The sequence below is a fragment of the Phoca vitulina genome, unplaced genomic scaffold, assembly GCF_004348235.1.
Source record: "Phoca vitulina isolate PV1807 unplaced genomic scaffold, GSC_HSeal_1.0 scaffold63, whole genome shotgun sequence".
In the NCBI taxonomy this organism is placed as follows: Eukaryota; Metazoa; Chordata; class Mammalia; order Carnivora; family Phocidae; genus Phoca; species Phoca vitulina.
The window spans coordinates 4,426,323-4,441,244 of NW_022589766.1; the positions used below are offsets into that span (position 1 = coordinate 4,426,323).

Here is a 14,922-nt window from a genome sequence, read left to right on the forward strand (position 1 = left end):
AGGAAGGAAGGAAGGAAGGAAGGAAGGAAGGTATGGAAGTCTATGCACTTAGATTCCTTTCTGTGGGGGCCGCCTAATTGTGTCATCAGACTTTATGCCTATTTTTAAATAAAGATGTTAGTTAATCATCTACAATCCAGTGTTGGCACTAGCTCAGGAAAGGGAGGTCACACAGACTGGGCATCAAAAATGAACGTTTGTATGAATATGTAGCTCTAGAAATTGTTCATCGTCCCCTTTGGAGAAAGACTAAACAGATGGCTGGGTGAGGAAGCATGTGTCCAAAGGGCATCCCGGAAAGAAGAGCGCTAGCCAAAGAGAACACACACCCCACACAGCGCCAGATGTGGAGCCAGGTGCCTACACCTGTGTGGGGGAGCGGGAGTGCCTGCGCATGCGCACCCTCACCCCTGCCACAGTCAGCCGCCCCCCACCCCCGAGGGCTGGAGAAGCTCCGCCTGCCATGAATGCAGCCTGTGAACTGTGCACAGTCCGGAGTGGGTTGGGCAGCCTCTTAGCTTCCCATTCTCAATAGTCCCCCCAAATACATAGATCAAAATATTAAAATTATTTGTCTAGGTATGGCTTAATTTCCTGTGTATATGTGTGCATGTATGTGTATGTTTATTTATTTATTTCAAATTTTCTCACTTGGCAGGTATTGATCTTTATAATTAAAAAACTAATTTCTGGTGCACCTGTCTGGCTCAGTTGGAAGAGCATGCGACTCTTGGTTTCGGTGTCGTGAGTTTGAGCCCCACATTGGGTGTAGAGATTACTAAAAAAAAAAAAAACCCAAATAAACAAACAAACAAACAAAAAAATAGCTTCACATTAAGCAATTTTTCCATGGGGATACTTGCCTATTTACGTTTTCTTTATCCAGAGGAGAGCGGTCTTTGGGATGGCGGTTGGGGGGTGAGGTGCTAAAGAGGGGAGGGCAGAAAAACCAGGGCTAAGGTACCAAAGGGGAATGCAAGGTTGCTTTCTAACTTGAATCACTTTGCCTTAAAAGCTCTGCCCTATGGCTGCAGGGACTGAGGTAAATTTACTTGGAAGCTGCTGAAGCTTAAACCCTAGGACACCCCTATTTGCAGGGCCCAGTGAGGAGCCTTAACAATGTATTTATATGGTCATATGTTCCTTAAAGAAATTCTAAAAGATGGGGCACCTGGGTGGCTCAGATGGTTGAGCGTCTGCCTTTGGCTTGGGTCATGATCTCCAGGTCCTGGGATCAAGCCCCACGTGGGGCTCCCAGCTCATCGGGGAGTCTGCTTCTCCCTCTCCCTTTGCTTGTGCTCTCTCTCTCAAATGAATAAATAAAGATCTTTAAAAAAAAAAAAAATTCTAAAAGATATTTTAGGGGCGCCTGAGTGGCTCTGTCAGGTAAGTGTCTGCACTTCAGCTCAGGTTATGATCTTGGGGTCCTGGGATCCAGCCCATGCTCAGCGGGGAGTCTGTTCTCCCTCTCCCTCAGCCCCTCCCCTGCTCCTATACTCTTTTGCTCACTTTCTCTCTCAATAAATAAAATCTTTTTTAAAAAAAGATATTTTTACTGGAGTTACTTAAAACCACTGTCTCTTTCTGCTCCCACTCCCTTCATACCTTCATGGCATGGCTGCAGGCATTTTTGAGATCTAACTAAAGAGAAGTTGAGCTGGAGACAAATTTAGTTTGGTTTAGTGGGATATATTTGTGTGGTTCACAGTCACATGCATGTATAGATACATTATTGCTTGCTGACCTAGTGCAGGAATGGCTGCCAGGAATATGCCTATCATCCACTCCCAACTCATCTGGTAGCAAAATGTGAAGGTGCGAGGCCAGACATTATAAATGGATAACGAAGAGTCGTGCAGTGTCTGGCACCAGACGTTGGTGGGTAGTGAAGGAGAGACAAGGCTGACATTTACAGAGCCAAAAGCTAGTCTGCAGAAATTTCTTCCAACTCTTAGATGTGCAAAACAGTGTAACTGGACTGTTGGGTTCTCTGCAATGCCTGATCAAAATGGAAATTCCCTCCTGTTAGGAATGTACATGACAGTGTATATAATCATAAGCATAGGGGCGCCTGGGTGGCTCAGTCGGCTAAGCATCTGCCTTTGGGCTCAGGTCATGATCCCAGGGTCTCTGCTCAGCGGGGAGCCTGCTTTTCCCTCTCCCTCTGCTGCTCACCCTGCTTGTGCTCTGTCTCTGTCAAATAAATAAATAAAATCTTAAAAAAAAATCATAAGCATAAAATTCATTATTTTTCCTTTTTGATGGAAATGGTGCAGAAGAGAATTTATCAGGATTCTTGTGTTTACAGGCACAATCTTGTAGCCATACTAAAAGAGCTAGGACATCTGTGTATATGTTGTATTTTTTCAGCATCCCCACAGATACTGACATGTGAAAATAATACCAAAAATTCATATGAAGCCATCACAATTAGAACATTGTCAACAAACTGGTTAATAAGCATTATTATTGGGGTGCCTGGGTGGCTCAGTTGTTAAGCCTCTGCCATTGGCTCAGGTCATGGTCCCAGGGTCCTGGGATTGAGCCCCGCATCGGGCTCCCTGCTTCACCGGAAGCCTGCTTCTCCCTCTCCCATTCCCGTTGCTTGTGTTCCCTCTCTTGCTGTGTCTCTCTCTGTCAAATAAATAAAATCTTAAAAAAAAAAAAAAAGCATTATTATTTCAAACAGTGTTTAAGATTAGTTATTGCACACATACAACTTGGAATACCCTGAAATCTTATAGTTCACAGATGAAAAAAAATTTGAGAGGTTTTCCCAAATTTAACCGTAATTCTAAGAATTTACATGACATTACCAATAAAGAGTTGAAGTGGAAAGAAACTTCTAAACTCTCAATAAGAGAAAGACTGAATTATTTTTCTATTTTTTGGCTAGAAAACATTACAAAATTGCTGTCAAAGGCAGAGGCATCCAAAAGATGCACAGTAGAAAAATACAGGGCAAAAAGTTTTAGAGAGGTCTGTCAGGTATTTAAATAATACCAATATTACATTATTTTTCTGAATTTTGCAGTGTGGTATTTGTCAGCTCTTAAACTGTGTAATATGTTGTGATTTATTTTCTCATTCTAAACAAATATTCACTTTGATATCTAATTTTGTTTCATAATATTTGCTCTTTTTCTTAATAAGGGCTCTCCTTCCTCTCCCCAAAATTGTATAAGGTCCAAATCCTGCAAACCTTGTCTCTGCTGTTTCCGCCAGAGACACATTTGGACTTTGCAGAGGCCATTATGAAAAGCCCAAAGAATACAGGGCAGGGGCTCCTGGCTGGCTCAGTTGGTGGAGCATGCAACACTTGATCTCAGGGTTGTGAGTTTGAGCCCCACATTGGGTGTAAAGATGACTTAAAAATAAAATCTTAAAAAAAAAAAAAAAAGAATACAGGGCATACCCTGCAAACAGGAACAGGGCCAATACATGCAATAGTACCATAATAAAATTCCTGATAATTAGCCTCTTACAATAAAGACACAGATTTCCACCTTGAAGGTAGGTGTGGCAAAGTTCTGGCCAATAGGATTATGCAAATTCTAGGTTCCTGTAAAGGAACAGGGCTTGCCCTCTACTTCTTTTTTCCCTTTCCAGTGTCTGGAATGCCAATGTGGTGGTGAGCGTCTTGGCCACGTGGACAAGGACAACACTCTAAAGATGTTCAACCAACAATATGCAAGGAGTATTGGTCTCCAGTCCCACGGAACAGCCCTATCAGTCCCCAAACTAGCCTTGGTCCACTTAGACCCAGAATACTATGTGAGGGAGTAGTAAAGTTTCTATCTTGTTTAAGCCCCAGTTACTGTGGATTGTCTTTAGGCAGGTGATCTTATATCCTAGCTGATACAACCACCATAATAATAACATAGGGTTCTTTATTCTTTATAAAATTCTGGTGTCTCTTAGGATCAGTAACTGCTGGTGAGGGGGTGGGGTAGGGAAAGGTCATCACTTTGACCTTTTCTATGAGGATCCTGAGGCCCAGGTTGTTGACTGACTTGCCTAGGAACATAAGGGAGGGTCCCTAATACCGCTACCTCACCAATGGGGAGAAGTGCCAGGTGGAAGCCGACGTGTACACATCGGACCTCAGCGTGGGTGATGAGCATGCTGGCTCTTCGCTCTTTTCTTCTTTTCTTTTTTTTTTTTTAAAGATTTTATTTATTTATTTGACAGAGAGATAGTGAGAGCAGGAACACAAGCAGAGGAAGTGGGAGCGGGAGAAGCAGGCTTCCTGCTGAGCAGGGAGCCTGATGCGGGGCTCGATCACAGGACCCTGAGATCATGACCCGAGCCGAAGGCAGACGCTTAACGACTGAGCCACCCAGGCGCCCTTTTCTTTTCTTTTAAGATTTTACTTATTTGAGAGGGAAAGAGAAAGAGAGAGAGAGCAAGAACGGGAGGAGGGAGAAGTCGACTCCCTGTTCAGCAGGGAGACTGCCCTGGGACTTGATCCCAGAAAGCTGGGATCAAGACCTGAGCCAAAGGCAGGCACTTAACCAACTAAACCACCCAGGTGCCCTGGCTTTTTGCTCTTAACATTCACACCTGACTATTTTATTTGTAAACCCCTAGAGTAAGGGCAGTTTACGTCCTTGCTTTTCTCATCTTCTTGTACTTTTGGAAATTTGCTACAGCACATGGAAAGGGATGTAAAATCGAGGAGGGTTCCTGCTTCAAATATAATGTGTCTCTCCCCTTGTCCCTCTTTATTCCCTCCTTTCCTTAGGGATTTAGTTAAAAAGCCATCCGGCATGGCTGCAGAGCAGGGCGTGGCAAAAGTCGGTACCCACAGGGGGAGGGCAACCCAGCATGGTGGCAGTCCTGCGGGGGTCAAGAAATTGGCCACATACAAGGGGAATTGGGCAAATAAGTAAATACACTGGGGTTAATGGGAGGCAGGTGTCTCATCTGTCAGGGAAAGGAGTTACAAATATGAAAAATGGGAACACCAAAACCAACCCTGAGATGTTGGGTTGAAAGTGGAGGAATTGGGGGCACCTGGGTGGCTCAGTCGTTAAGCATCTGCCTTCGCCTCAGGTCATGATCCCAGGGTCCTGGAATCGAGTCCCGCATCAGGCTCCTTGCTCAGCGGGGAGCCTGCTTCTCCCTCTGCCTGCAGCTCCCCCTGTTTGTGCTCTCTCTCCCTCTCTCTCTCTCTGTCAAATAAATAAATAAAATCTTAAAAAAAAAAAGTAAAGACATAAAGTGGAGGAATTGGTGTGAACTCATGGTTAGATATGAGGTAGATACAATTTTAAAGGTATGAATGAACGACTATGTGGATACAATGTGTATATATTTCCAAGCTCTGTCCACTGAGAGAGTCTGGGAGTAGAGACCACCATTAATAATAAGGGCACAACTCACCATTAAAAGGAATTGGGTTTTCTTGGATGAGTCTGGAACATATTTTTTTGTGCCATGAAGTAAGGAAGTGCTCGAAGAAGAAAGGGAACATTTCAAAAGAACACAGAAGGGGTGCCTGGGTGGCTCAGTCGGTTAAGCGTCTGCCTTCGGCTCAGGTCATGATCCCAGGGTCCTGGGATCGAGCCCCAGATCTGGGTCCCCGCTCAGCGGATAACCTGCTTCTTCCTCTCCCTCTGCCTGCCACTCCGCCTACTTGTGCTCGCTCTCTATCTCTGTCAAATAAATAAATAAAAATCTTAAAAAAAAAACAAAACCACAGAAGCCTGCTTGAAGGCACTGCTGCTGACCACATCCGGCATAATTTGAGCATCGAAACAAATACAACTCTTGATCTTGGGGTCATGAGTTCGAGTCCCACGTTGGGCATAGAATTCAATGACAATAGTGGATTATAACCCATTGAATAAAACAGGAATCCATGAGGCCACATTGATATAAACAAGCAAGAAAAATAAGAAGAGAAAGCTGTTTCTCACATTAATGTCAACTAATAAATGCAGAAGAAATAATGGAATTAAAAAGCCACCGTTCAGCAACCGTATAACAATAATTAATTCAAGCAGGACACATCAATGTATGTTAAAACTAGTGAAACATAGAGGAGTGGAATATTTACATAGTTCACAGTATCTCCTCACAAAATGCTATTCATTACAAAAGGATAAGGAGGAATTACTTTACAACAGAGAAGCCCGGTAGACACTGCCTTAATAAATGATCAAAGTTAAGGTCACTAGTAACAGGACAAAGGAATGTCATTACCTGCCACCTGATGGGGTACAGTGAGAAGGCCACAGCGTCACGTCTGTGTCTGAGCATCACCTGGATCTAATCACGAGGAAACATCAAACCTTAATTGAGGGATAGTCCACAAATTAACTGGCCTGAAAGACTGAAAAATGTTAAGGGTGCAAAGGTCAAGAATGGACTAAGGGGGTGGGGTGCCTGGCTGCCTCAGTCGATGGAGCCTGTGACTCCAGATCTCAGGGTTGTGAGTTCGAGCCCCATTGTTGGGTGTAGAGATTACGTAAAAATAAAATCTTGGGGCGCCTGGGTGGCTCGGTTGGTTAAGCGACTGCCTTCGGCTCAGGTCATGATCCTGGAGTCCCGGGATTGAGTCCCGCATCGGGCTCCCTGCTCGGCAGGGAGTCTGCTTCTCCCTCTGACCCTCCCCCCTCTCATGTGCTCTCTCTCTCCTCTCATCCTCTCTCGAATAGATAAATAAAATCTTTAAAAAAATAAATAAATAAATAAAATAAAATAAAATCTTAAAGGAGCACCTGGGGGGCTTGGTCGGTTGAGCAGTGATCTTGATCTCCACTCAGGTCTCGATCTCTGTCTTGAGTTTGAGCCCCGCACTGGGCTCTGCGCTAGGCATGGAGCCTACTTAAAAAAAAAACAACAAAAAACCAAACTTGAAAAAAAACTAAAAGAGTATATATATGGCTGTTCTTGGTACAATTCTTGCAACTGTTCTGTGAGTTTCAAGTTATTTAAAAAAGAAAAATAAAATCAACACACAACAGAAAATATAAACAGTGAATTAGATTAGTAAAATCCTTATGCCTTTCAGGCCCATCTCACCTGCTAACCATTTGTGTGACTTTGGGAAATCATTTTCCTTTTCTGGGTCTACTTTTGCTTATTGGCAAGTGGTAGCTTTGGATGTGAACAAAGAATCACTTTGGTTTTCTTTCTTTTTTTTTTTAATAAAGATTTTATTTATTTATTTAACACAGAGAGAGAGACAGCTAGAGAAAGAACACAAGCAGTGGGAGTGGGAGAGGGAGAAACAGGCTTCCCGCCAAGCAGGGAGCCCGATGCGGGGCTCGATCCCAGGACCCTGGGATCATGACCCGAGCCAAAGGCAGCCGCTCAACCAACTGAGCCACCCAGGTGCCCCAATCACTTTGGTTTTCTAGCCCAAAGGAGGTAGCAGCCTACCCCTCCCTCTGCCCAGTTGTGAAGAAAAAATGATGCATGACTGAGTACAGGGGCTCCAGGGGCTCTGAGGGGCCTCGAGCGGCTTTGAGCCTTCCTCCTCTACCATCCTTGAGCATGGTCCTGGTGTCTACACAAGCCCAGGGTCCCAGTGCCGGCAGGTGTTGAAGGACAGGCCCACTGTGAGGGTGACTTGGAATTGCAAATGGTTGAAAGGAGATTCTCACACTTTAGTGAGTATTCACTGCAATCACCTGGAGGTGCTCATTTCAAATGCAAATTCCTGGCAAATCCCCCTAATACTGGTTTAAACCTGTAGGGATTTGTCTGCCACCATTCTTCTTTTTTTAAAAGATTTTATTTTTAAGTAACCTCTACACCCAATGTGGGGCTTGGATTTAGAACCCCGGGATCAAGTGTCACATGCTCCACTCCGACTGAGCCAGCCAGGCGCCCCTGTCTGCCTCCATTATAAATCCAGAAGTGGAGAGACCCAGGCTGGTAGAGCAGCACAAACGTCATCAGGAACTTGGTTCTCCATGTCTTCCTCTCCATCAGCCTTTACATGTTGTGCTCGCAGCCTCAGGGTGGGAATATGGTGGCTGTTCCTTGAACAAGCCTGACATACTCCCACCCATGAGGTTTGCATTTGCTTTCCTCTCCTGGAGTCCACTTCCGTACCTCCAGAAATTTGCTCAAATATCACCTTCTTAGTAAAGGCTTTAAAACTGCCACTCCAGGGGCACCTGGGTGGCTCAGTCGTTAAGCGTCTGCCTTCGGCTTAGGTCGTGATCCCAGGGTCCTGGGATCGAGCCCTGCAGCGGGCTCCCTGCTCTGCAGGAGGCCTGCTTCTCCCTCTCCCACTCCCCCTGCTTGTGTTCCCTCTCTCGCTGTGTCTCTCTCTGTCAAATAAATAAAATCTTTAAAAAACAAAAAAACAAAAAAAACCCTGCAACTCCTCCCGCCCCACCCCAGCCATCTGGGCAACCCCGGCCTCCCTTCTCTGCTCACACTATCACCATCTGACATGCAATGTGTTTTTCTTGTTCAATGTCTTTTTCTCCCCATCCTAAAGTGTAAGCACGAGGCGGAGGGGCGGGGGAGGGCAGGGGCTTCTGTTTATTCCATTCACTCCTGTATTCCCAGCACTTAGAACAATGCCTGGGATGAACATATGGGTTAACAGGTGCTCAATAAATGGTTGTTCAATGACAGAATGCACTTCTAGGAGGTACATGTGAGTTTTAGGAAGGAAGAAGAAAGGGGAAGAGGAAAAACATTTCCAGAAATTCCTAACTGACTTCCATTTACGTCTGCTTAGCCAAAACCATGTCACATGGCCACCTGTTGCTGCCGGAGTCTAGGAATATGATTATTTTTAGTTGGGTACACTGCTCTCCTTGAACAATTTTTGTCAAGGAAGAAAGGAAGAACGGATATTGGAAAGACAACCTATAGCGTCTACCCCACGGATCTATCCTTGACCTAAAGTAGAATCTCTGAGGGTGTTAATTTTGTTGCAGGTGAGGCTTGGACCACGTTGTAAGAAAAATAGCCAGGATAATAGGATGAGCCCAGGGCAACCTTTCTTAAGCCATCGTGGGTGATGGATGCACTGGTCACGGACGGCTGGTCTGTTGGCTGTGCAGAGCATACTCCAACCCCACTGCTACCCCCACCATCTTTCTTGAGAAAAATCTTTATTTCCACCCTTCCTCCATACACATGGTTACAGCAGCAGAACTTTCGAAGGTCTTGGTCAGATACCATGTTTCACCCACCTGACCCAAACCACTGAATTGGGATCACATTCCCATGAATTTGGCACTGGGACTGAGATTCAAAGTCTCTCTGGGTGAGCTGCTGCTAGCAGATGTATTTTCTACATCACGAACTGGAGTAGCCGAGGAAAGAGTACGAACCCCACACGGAAAGAAGTTCGGTGAACTAGAGAGGGTCTTTGTGGTGTTTGAGTCCCCGGTACTCGATTATTCCTGAGGACTGGTTCTGTCCTTGCCCTTGGGGTCCGTGGCACGCTTTTCATTCAGGCCATCTTAAATGAATCTTTAGTAGTGGCCAAGAGTTTCAACTAACACACACCCCAGCCTCTGGAGATCGGGTGCCCAGCCTTGGAGGAAGAAGTGAAACATGGCAGCTTCTTTATCAACAAACAGTTAACAAAAGCCCTGGGAGCCAAGGGAGAGTTCCTAACCTCTGGCTTTTCTGTGAAGCTCTAGAAAACCACCGATGTCAGCCATACAAGTGACCTCACCTGCTAACAGGAGAAACGAGTGGTTTTGAAAGAGGACCTGTACGTTCAGGTTCTGAAGATCTGGTTTTATTTCCGACCACTGCCCTTCTGTCCCTGGCCTTCACTACTTATAAAACACACAGGGTGCCCATCAGTTTTCTTAAGGTATGGCTGGGCTCGAGGGGTGGCCCAGAAGGAAAAAACACAGGCGTTAGAGTGGGGAAATCCAGCCTCATCGCTAACCTCACGTCTTTAGCCTAGTTAGTTCATTTTCCTAAATCCCGTCTGTAAACCAATGACAATACCTTCCATGTGGGACGATGAAGTGAGTGTGCATGGGGCAAGTACCTGACACAGCACCTGGCAGATCTCAAATAGCAGAGTCACTCCAGGCCTGGCCGTCGGGGCAGGGAGCCCCTCCAGGAGAAGCGTCCGGTGTCCAAACCTGCTGCGTGCACCAGGCCGACCACAGCACTCCCCTGGGAGTCAGGGGCTTTGTGTTTGTTTGTTTGTTAGCAGCAACTACTTTTCATTTCCCGTAAGACCTCCCTGCTCCAGGGAACCAACAGCCAGAACCCAGAGGGAGGGGAAGAAGCCCTGGGAAGAGAGCCGAATGGGATGTTAGTCTTTGAAACTGTTTTAATTTGGTGCCCACCATGTGCCGGGGACATCTCTGTGCTTTACACACATTATTACCCGCTTTCATCTCTCCTGGCTGATCAATGGAGGAGCAGAGCTATCAAAGGATATCGACAGCTCATCTGGACATCTAGGCTGTTTGGACATCTGCTAGTAGCTCAGAACGAACGGGGTGGGGACCATTCGCCCAGAACACGAACAGCTATTGCCATGGGTCTGGCACAGACTTCGGGCTAGAGCCTGGGACCTGCCTCTCAGCCCTCCTGCGCAGACGAGTCCCTTTTAAGCAGCCCGTTCTTCCCCAAGGTCCTGATAGCAGCCGCCGAGCTCCAAATACTCTCCCACCCCTCTTGGTAAAACAAGGCAGAGAGAGAAAGGAGAAAGTGCATAGGAGAGTATAAGTAAGAACAAAGGGGAGAGAAGGCAGTCAAGCAATTCTGTGACGATACTCATTCCTTTATTATCGACTGTGTTAATTTGAACAGGGCTGGGCTGCGGGCTGCAGGCGGCACCAAGCTGCAGGTGCATTTCAGCTCAACAGAGTGGCCTCATCTGAAGCCAAGGAGACGGAGGGTAACGTTTTTTTATATATATTTATATATTACATATGTCCCCGTATAGTCATATGTATAGAGTGACAAGAATGGGCCACTGCATTCACTGTTGTCCTAAATAAAGACCATAGCAACAGACATGGAAATTTGGTCCTCATCAAGGCCTTCACTTTGTCAATCAAATGTTTGATACATCAAAGGGAAAGGAGAGAGACAGAGAGACAGATCCAACCGCCTCGGTGGTCCTGTTCCCAGCATATCTTACACCGAGTGTAGAGTGTCCCCCAAGTGTAGAGCGGAGGTAAACACACACACAAACACGCACACACAAACACACGTAACACACGTACACAAAGCCGCAGGCAAGAGCTCCTCCGCCACACCTCGGGCCCAGCCCTCAGACTGGGGGTGGTGGAACTGGGTATTTTGTGCTCTAAGACTGTGAGGGTCAAGTGACCAGATGATGCAGAGTCGATGTGTCCAAGTGATGAATGGGGGTGACACGTGCTGTTTCATCCACAAACAAGAAAGGTCAGCGGGAGAGGTTGCTCAATGTAGGCATGAAGTCCCCCGGTGCCCAGGCCACCTGGGGGATTTCTACACATAATTCCTGTCCCAGACACAGTCAAACCTCTGATCTGAATCCTGAGTCTTAAATAATCTCTTGGGCTCTGATGAAGAATGGTACTTCCTAGAAGGACAGGAGTAAATGGCAATTGAGTTGTCCAACTATCTAGTCCAGTAACTACGGCAGAAATGACAGCATCATTGAATTAAACCAGACCATAGCTTGGTCCTTAGAGCAGAACTTGAACTGTGCAAGAAGGGTAAACTAGACCATAGCTTGGTCCTTAGAGCAGAACTTGAACTGTGCAAGAAGGGTCCACTTCCTGATGGAAAGAGAAGAACCAGGTAATCAGCCCCCACCCCCCACCCCCACCTCCCACTCACCAAATTCAAGCAGCTCCATCAGTTTCATGCTTTTCTCTCAATGACTAAAATCCTTATATTTCTGGGAACCAGAGATTCCCACTATTAGGGCATTTTGAGATCTTAAATCACTTGTTTCTTTCATGATTACCTCTTCACTCCTCTACCAAAATACACACTTAAAAAGTAAATCAATGAAAATTCATCTCTCTCTTTTTCCTTTTTTTTTTTTTTGGTAGAAATTTACTTATTACTTGAGATACCTGGAGACATCTTGGGATGTCACAAAAGGAGGTGGGGAGTACTTCCCTAGGGACCAATTTTCACAATGCTGAAGAAAGGCTCCGTTTTCAACAAAATAGTGCTCAACAAATGTGATGCAGAAACCGGAGTAAGAAGCAAAGCTGCCAGATTGTGCCTGGGTCCCTGTCGCCTGTGCTAAATGAAGGGGGAAGCAACAGATTGCAATACCTTTGCGTAGCCAGGGGGAGAATGATATGGATTCCTCCCACTATGAACTGGGATCCAGGCAGCTGCAGAGGAAAATGACCAAAGCAGGAAGGAGCAGCATCTCAAAAATGGGCAGTTGGCTTGATCACTTGTTGACCCAAGTTACTTCTCCGAGGGGACAGAAACAAAGGGACTCAGAGAAGGGACTTCCTGTGATGACTGTCCATGTTGTCTCCACTACTGTTTCATTTTCTGCAGGTCCTGAGGAGGCAGCAACCGTCTGGCTCACAATTTCCACCCAAAGGTTGGGAAGGTGGCCAGGAAGCAGAGTTTGGTAAGCCACGAGTTCTTGCCAAAGCCGAAGAGCATGGGCTGCGTCGGTGAGGTCATGTAAGTCCTTGAAAAGGAGCCCAAGAGGCCAAAAGAGGTTATCTGAGGTCCAGAAAGTGAAGTGTAGGGCTCTTTTCACTGGGAGCACAGGCCCAACACTGGCAGGACATCTCTGGTCCTTTGTGGGCATCTAGCATTTTTCTAGTCCCAGAAAGTGCTTAGGAACTGCTCACCGTCAGCGCAGGAGGAGATGGATTATGGAGTGAGACAGGGAGAAAAAGTACTCTCTTCCCAGACACTGGCTACCTTCCCTTCTGGAAGCAGCTGACGGGGAGGAGCTTGAGGTCTGACATGGGGGGGGGGTCCTAAAGTCAGAAGGAAAGGAGGCTACGCAGTGACCACGGCGGGCTCAGGCGAGGGCGTCTCCCCCCACAGCTGAGCTCCACAAATAAATAACATTAATTAAATAAAGGAGGCTAAGAGGAGCAGGCCGACGCACGGTCTGCCAGACTCTCACCCCCTCACACACACGCACGCGCACATGCACACACACGCACGCACACTGAGCGGCAGGTGAGATGATCCGGGGTTGGCTCCCCATCCCAGGAGGCTCTTGGATGGGCAGCCTGACTGAAGGCTGTCACTCATGGTCTAGCACTGTTGTGGGGCGCTGAGCAGCGGAGGCCAGTGAGGCCAGTGAGGCCTGTGTGGTAGTGGGTGGAGGCCGCTGAGGACTCTGGCACCTGCAGAGGGTCGGGATGAGGCGGGTGAATGGGGAGGTTGGGAAACAGCAGGAAACAGAAAAGTGAGGACTTGCTTTTCCCTCATCCTGTTGCTGTGGGAACTCCTCCCCGACGACCCCCAGTTACCCCCCCGCCCTTAATGCCTTGCAGGTACAACCCAAACCCTCTTCAGCCTCAACCAGCTCATACGGTCTCCCTGCCTCTTAAGTCCACTGCCCACTCTGACCACAGTGGTACTGACCAGGACCTGGACTTTCGAACTTTAGATGTGGAAGGTCTTTCCAGAAAGCTGTCCAAGCGCATGAGCCTCTCCATGTGTAGCGCACGGGGGTCTTGTTCTTGGTCATGAGAGAACTCCATCTCAAAGACAGCTGGAGGGGACACATCCAACTCCAGGAACATGATGTTTTCAGCCTGTGGTGGGAACGTCAGACCAGACGTGAGCAGTGGTGCAGATGATTCTACGTCTTAGGCACTCAGTAAATATTGGGTTATAGCAAAGGTGATGAGGTAGGAAGAGCAAGCAGAGATTACGAGCATCGCCTCCCTTGGGCTCTCTCTCCTTTCCCCCCTTCTATTTCCCAGCTTCTTACCCTGTACCTGGGGTGGGACCCCATTGCCATAGCAACCCGAGCATACTGGCTGATGGGCCTCTTGTAGCCCACGGCAGACGTTGGCCGCTTCTTCATTTGGCTGTTATTGCTGTGGGGAAGAGGCTATATTAGAGCGGATTTCTTTTGAAGATGGGGAAAATGATATCATGAAGAATTAAGTATCGTTCACAGTAGGCAGGAGGCTCTGTAGATGGTTCACAGGAATTTTCTTCTCATTTCTTCTAATTCAGCTGGATAATTAAAACTATCATAACACAAGAAAGCACATATTTCTTTACTCTTGTTTTTTTTTCCACAGTAAAAAGGTTTGATTAAGGGCTGAAATGAAGAAAGGAAATCCAATCTTCTTTTAGCTTTCAGATTCATATGCTGATTTCACACACTATGCAAAACCATTGATGATTAGTGGTTCCTCTTTTCATTTTTCTTCTTAAGAGTTAGTACAAAAAAAAAAAAAATGATTGGGTGCCTGGGTGGCTCATTTGTTTAAGCGACTGCCTTCGGCTCAGGTCATGATCCTGGAGTCCCTGGATCGAGTCCAGCATCGGGCTCCCTGCTCGGCGGGGAGTCTGCTTCTCCCTCTGACTCTCCCCCTCTCATGCTCTCTATCACTATCTCTCCCAATAAATAAATAAAAATCTTAAAAAAAAATGATTAAAAAATCAAGGTTGAAATGCAAGGGTCTCAAAATAGCCTCAATAATCCTGAAAAAGAACAAAGTTGGAGGGTTTGCGTGTCCCAGTTTCAGAACTTAACACAAAGCCTACAGTAATCAAGGCTGTGTAGTACTGGCATGAGGACAGACATATAGATCAATGGAGTAGAATTGAGAGTCTAGAAATAAATCTTTATATCTACAATCAGTTCATTTCCTATAAGGGTATCAAAACCATTCAATGGGGAATGAACAGTCTCTTCAACAAATGGTACTGGGACAATTGTTGGATGTCCACAGGCAAAAAATGAAGTTGGATCCTTACCTTGTATCATCTATAAAAATTAACTCAAAATAGATCACAGATTTT

The 14,922-nt window shown here is 46.3% G+C and overlaps 1 protein-coding gene across 1 annotated transcript in view; it reads right to left on the reverse strand.

Moving 5' to 3' along the window:
• Positions 1-11,982: 11,982 nt before the first annotated feature.
• Positions 11,983-14,922, reverse strand: part of KIF3C (kinesin family member 3C) — a 37,645-nt gene continuing 34,705 nt past the window's right edge. The window contains exons 6-8 of the mRNA XM_032391507.1: positions 13,877-13,985; positions 13,525-13,697; positions 11,983-13,283 (exon numbers count right to left, since the gene is read on the reverse strand). Of these exons, the coding sequence (XP_032247398.1) occupies positions 13,181-13,283; positions 13,525-13,697; positions 13,877-13,985 (385 nt within the window). The 3' untranslated portion in view covers positions 11,983-13,180. The remainder of the gene's footprint in view (positions 13,284-13,524; positions 13,698-13,876; positions 13,986-14,922) is intronic.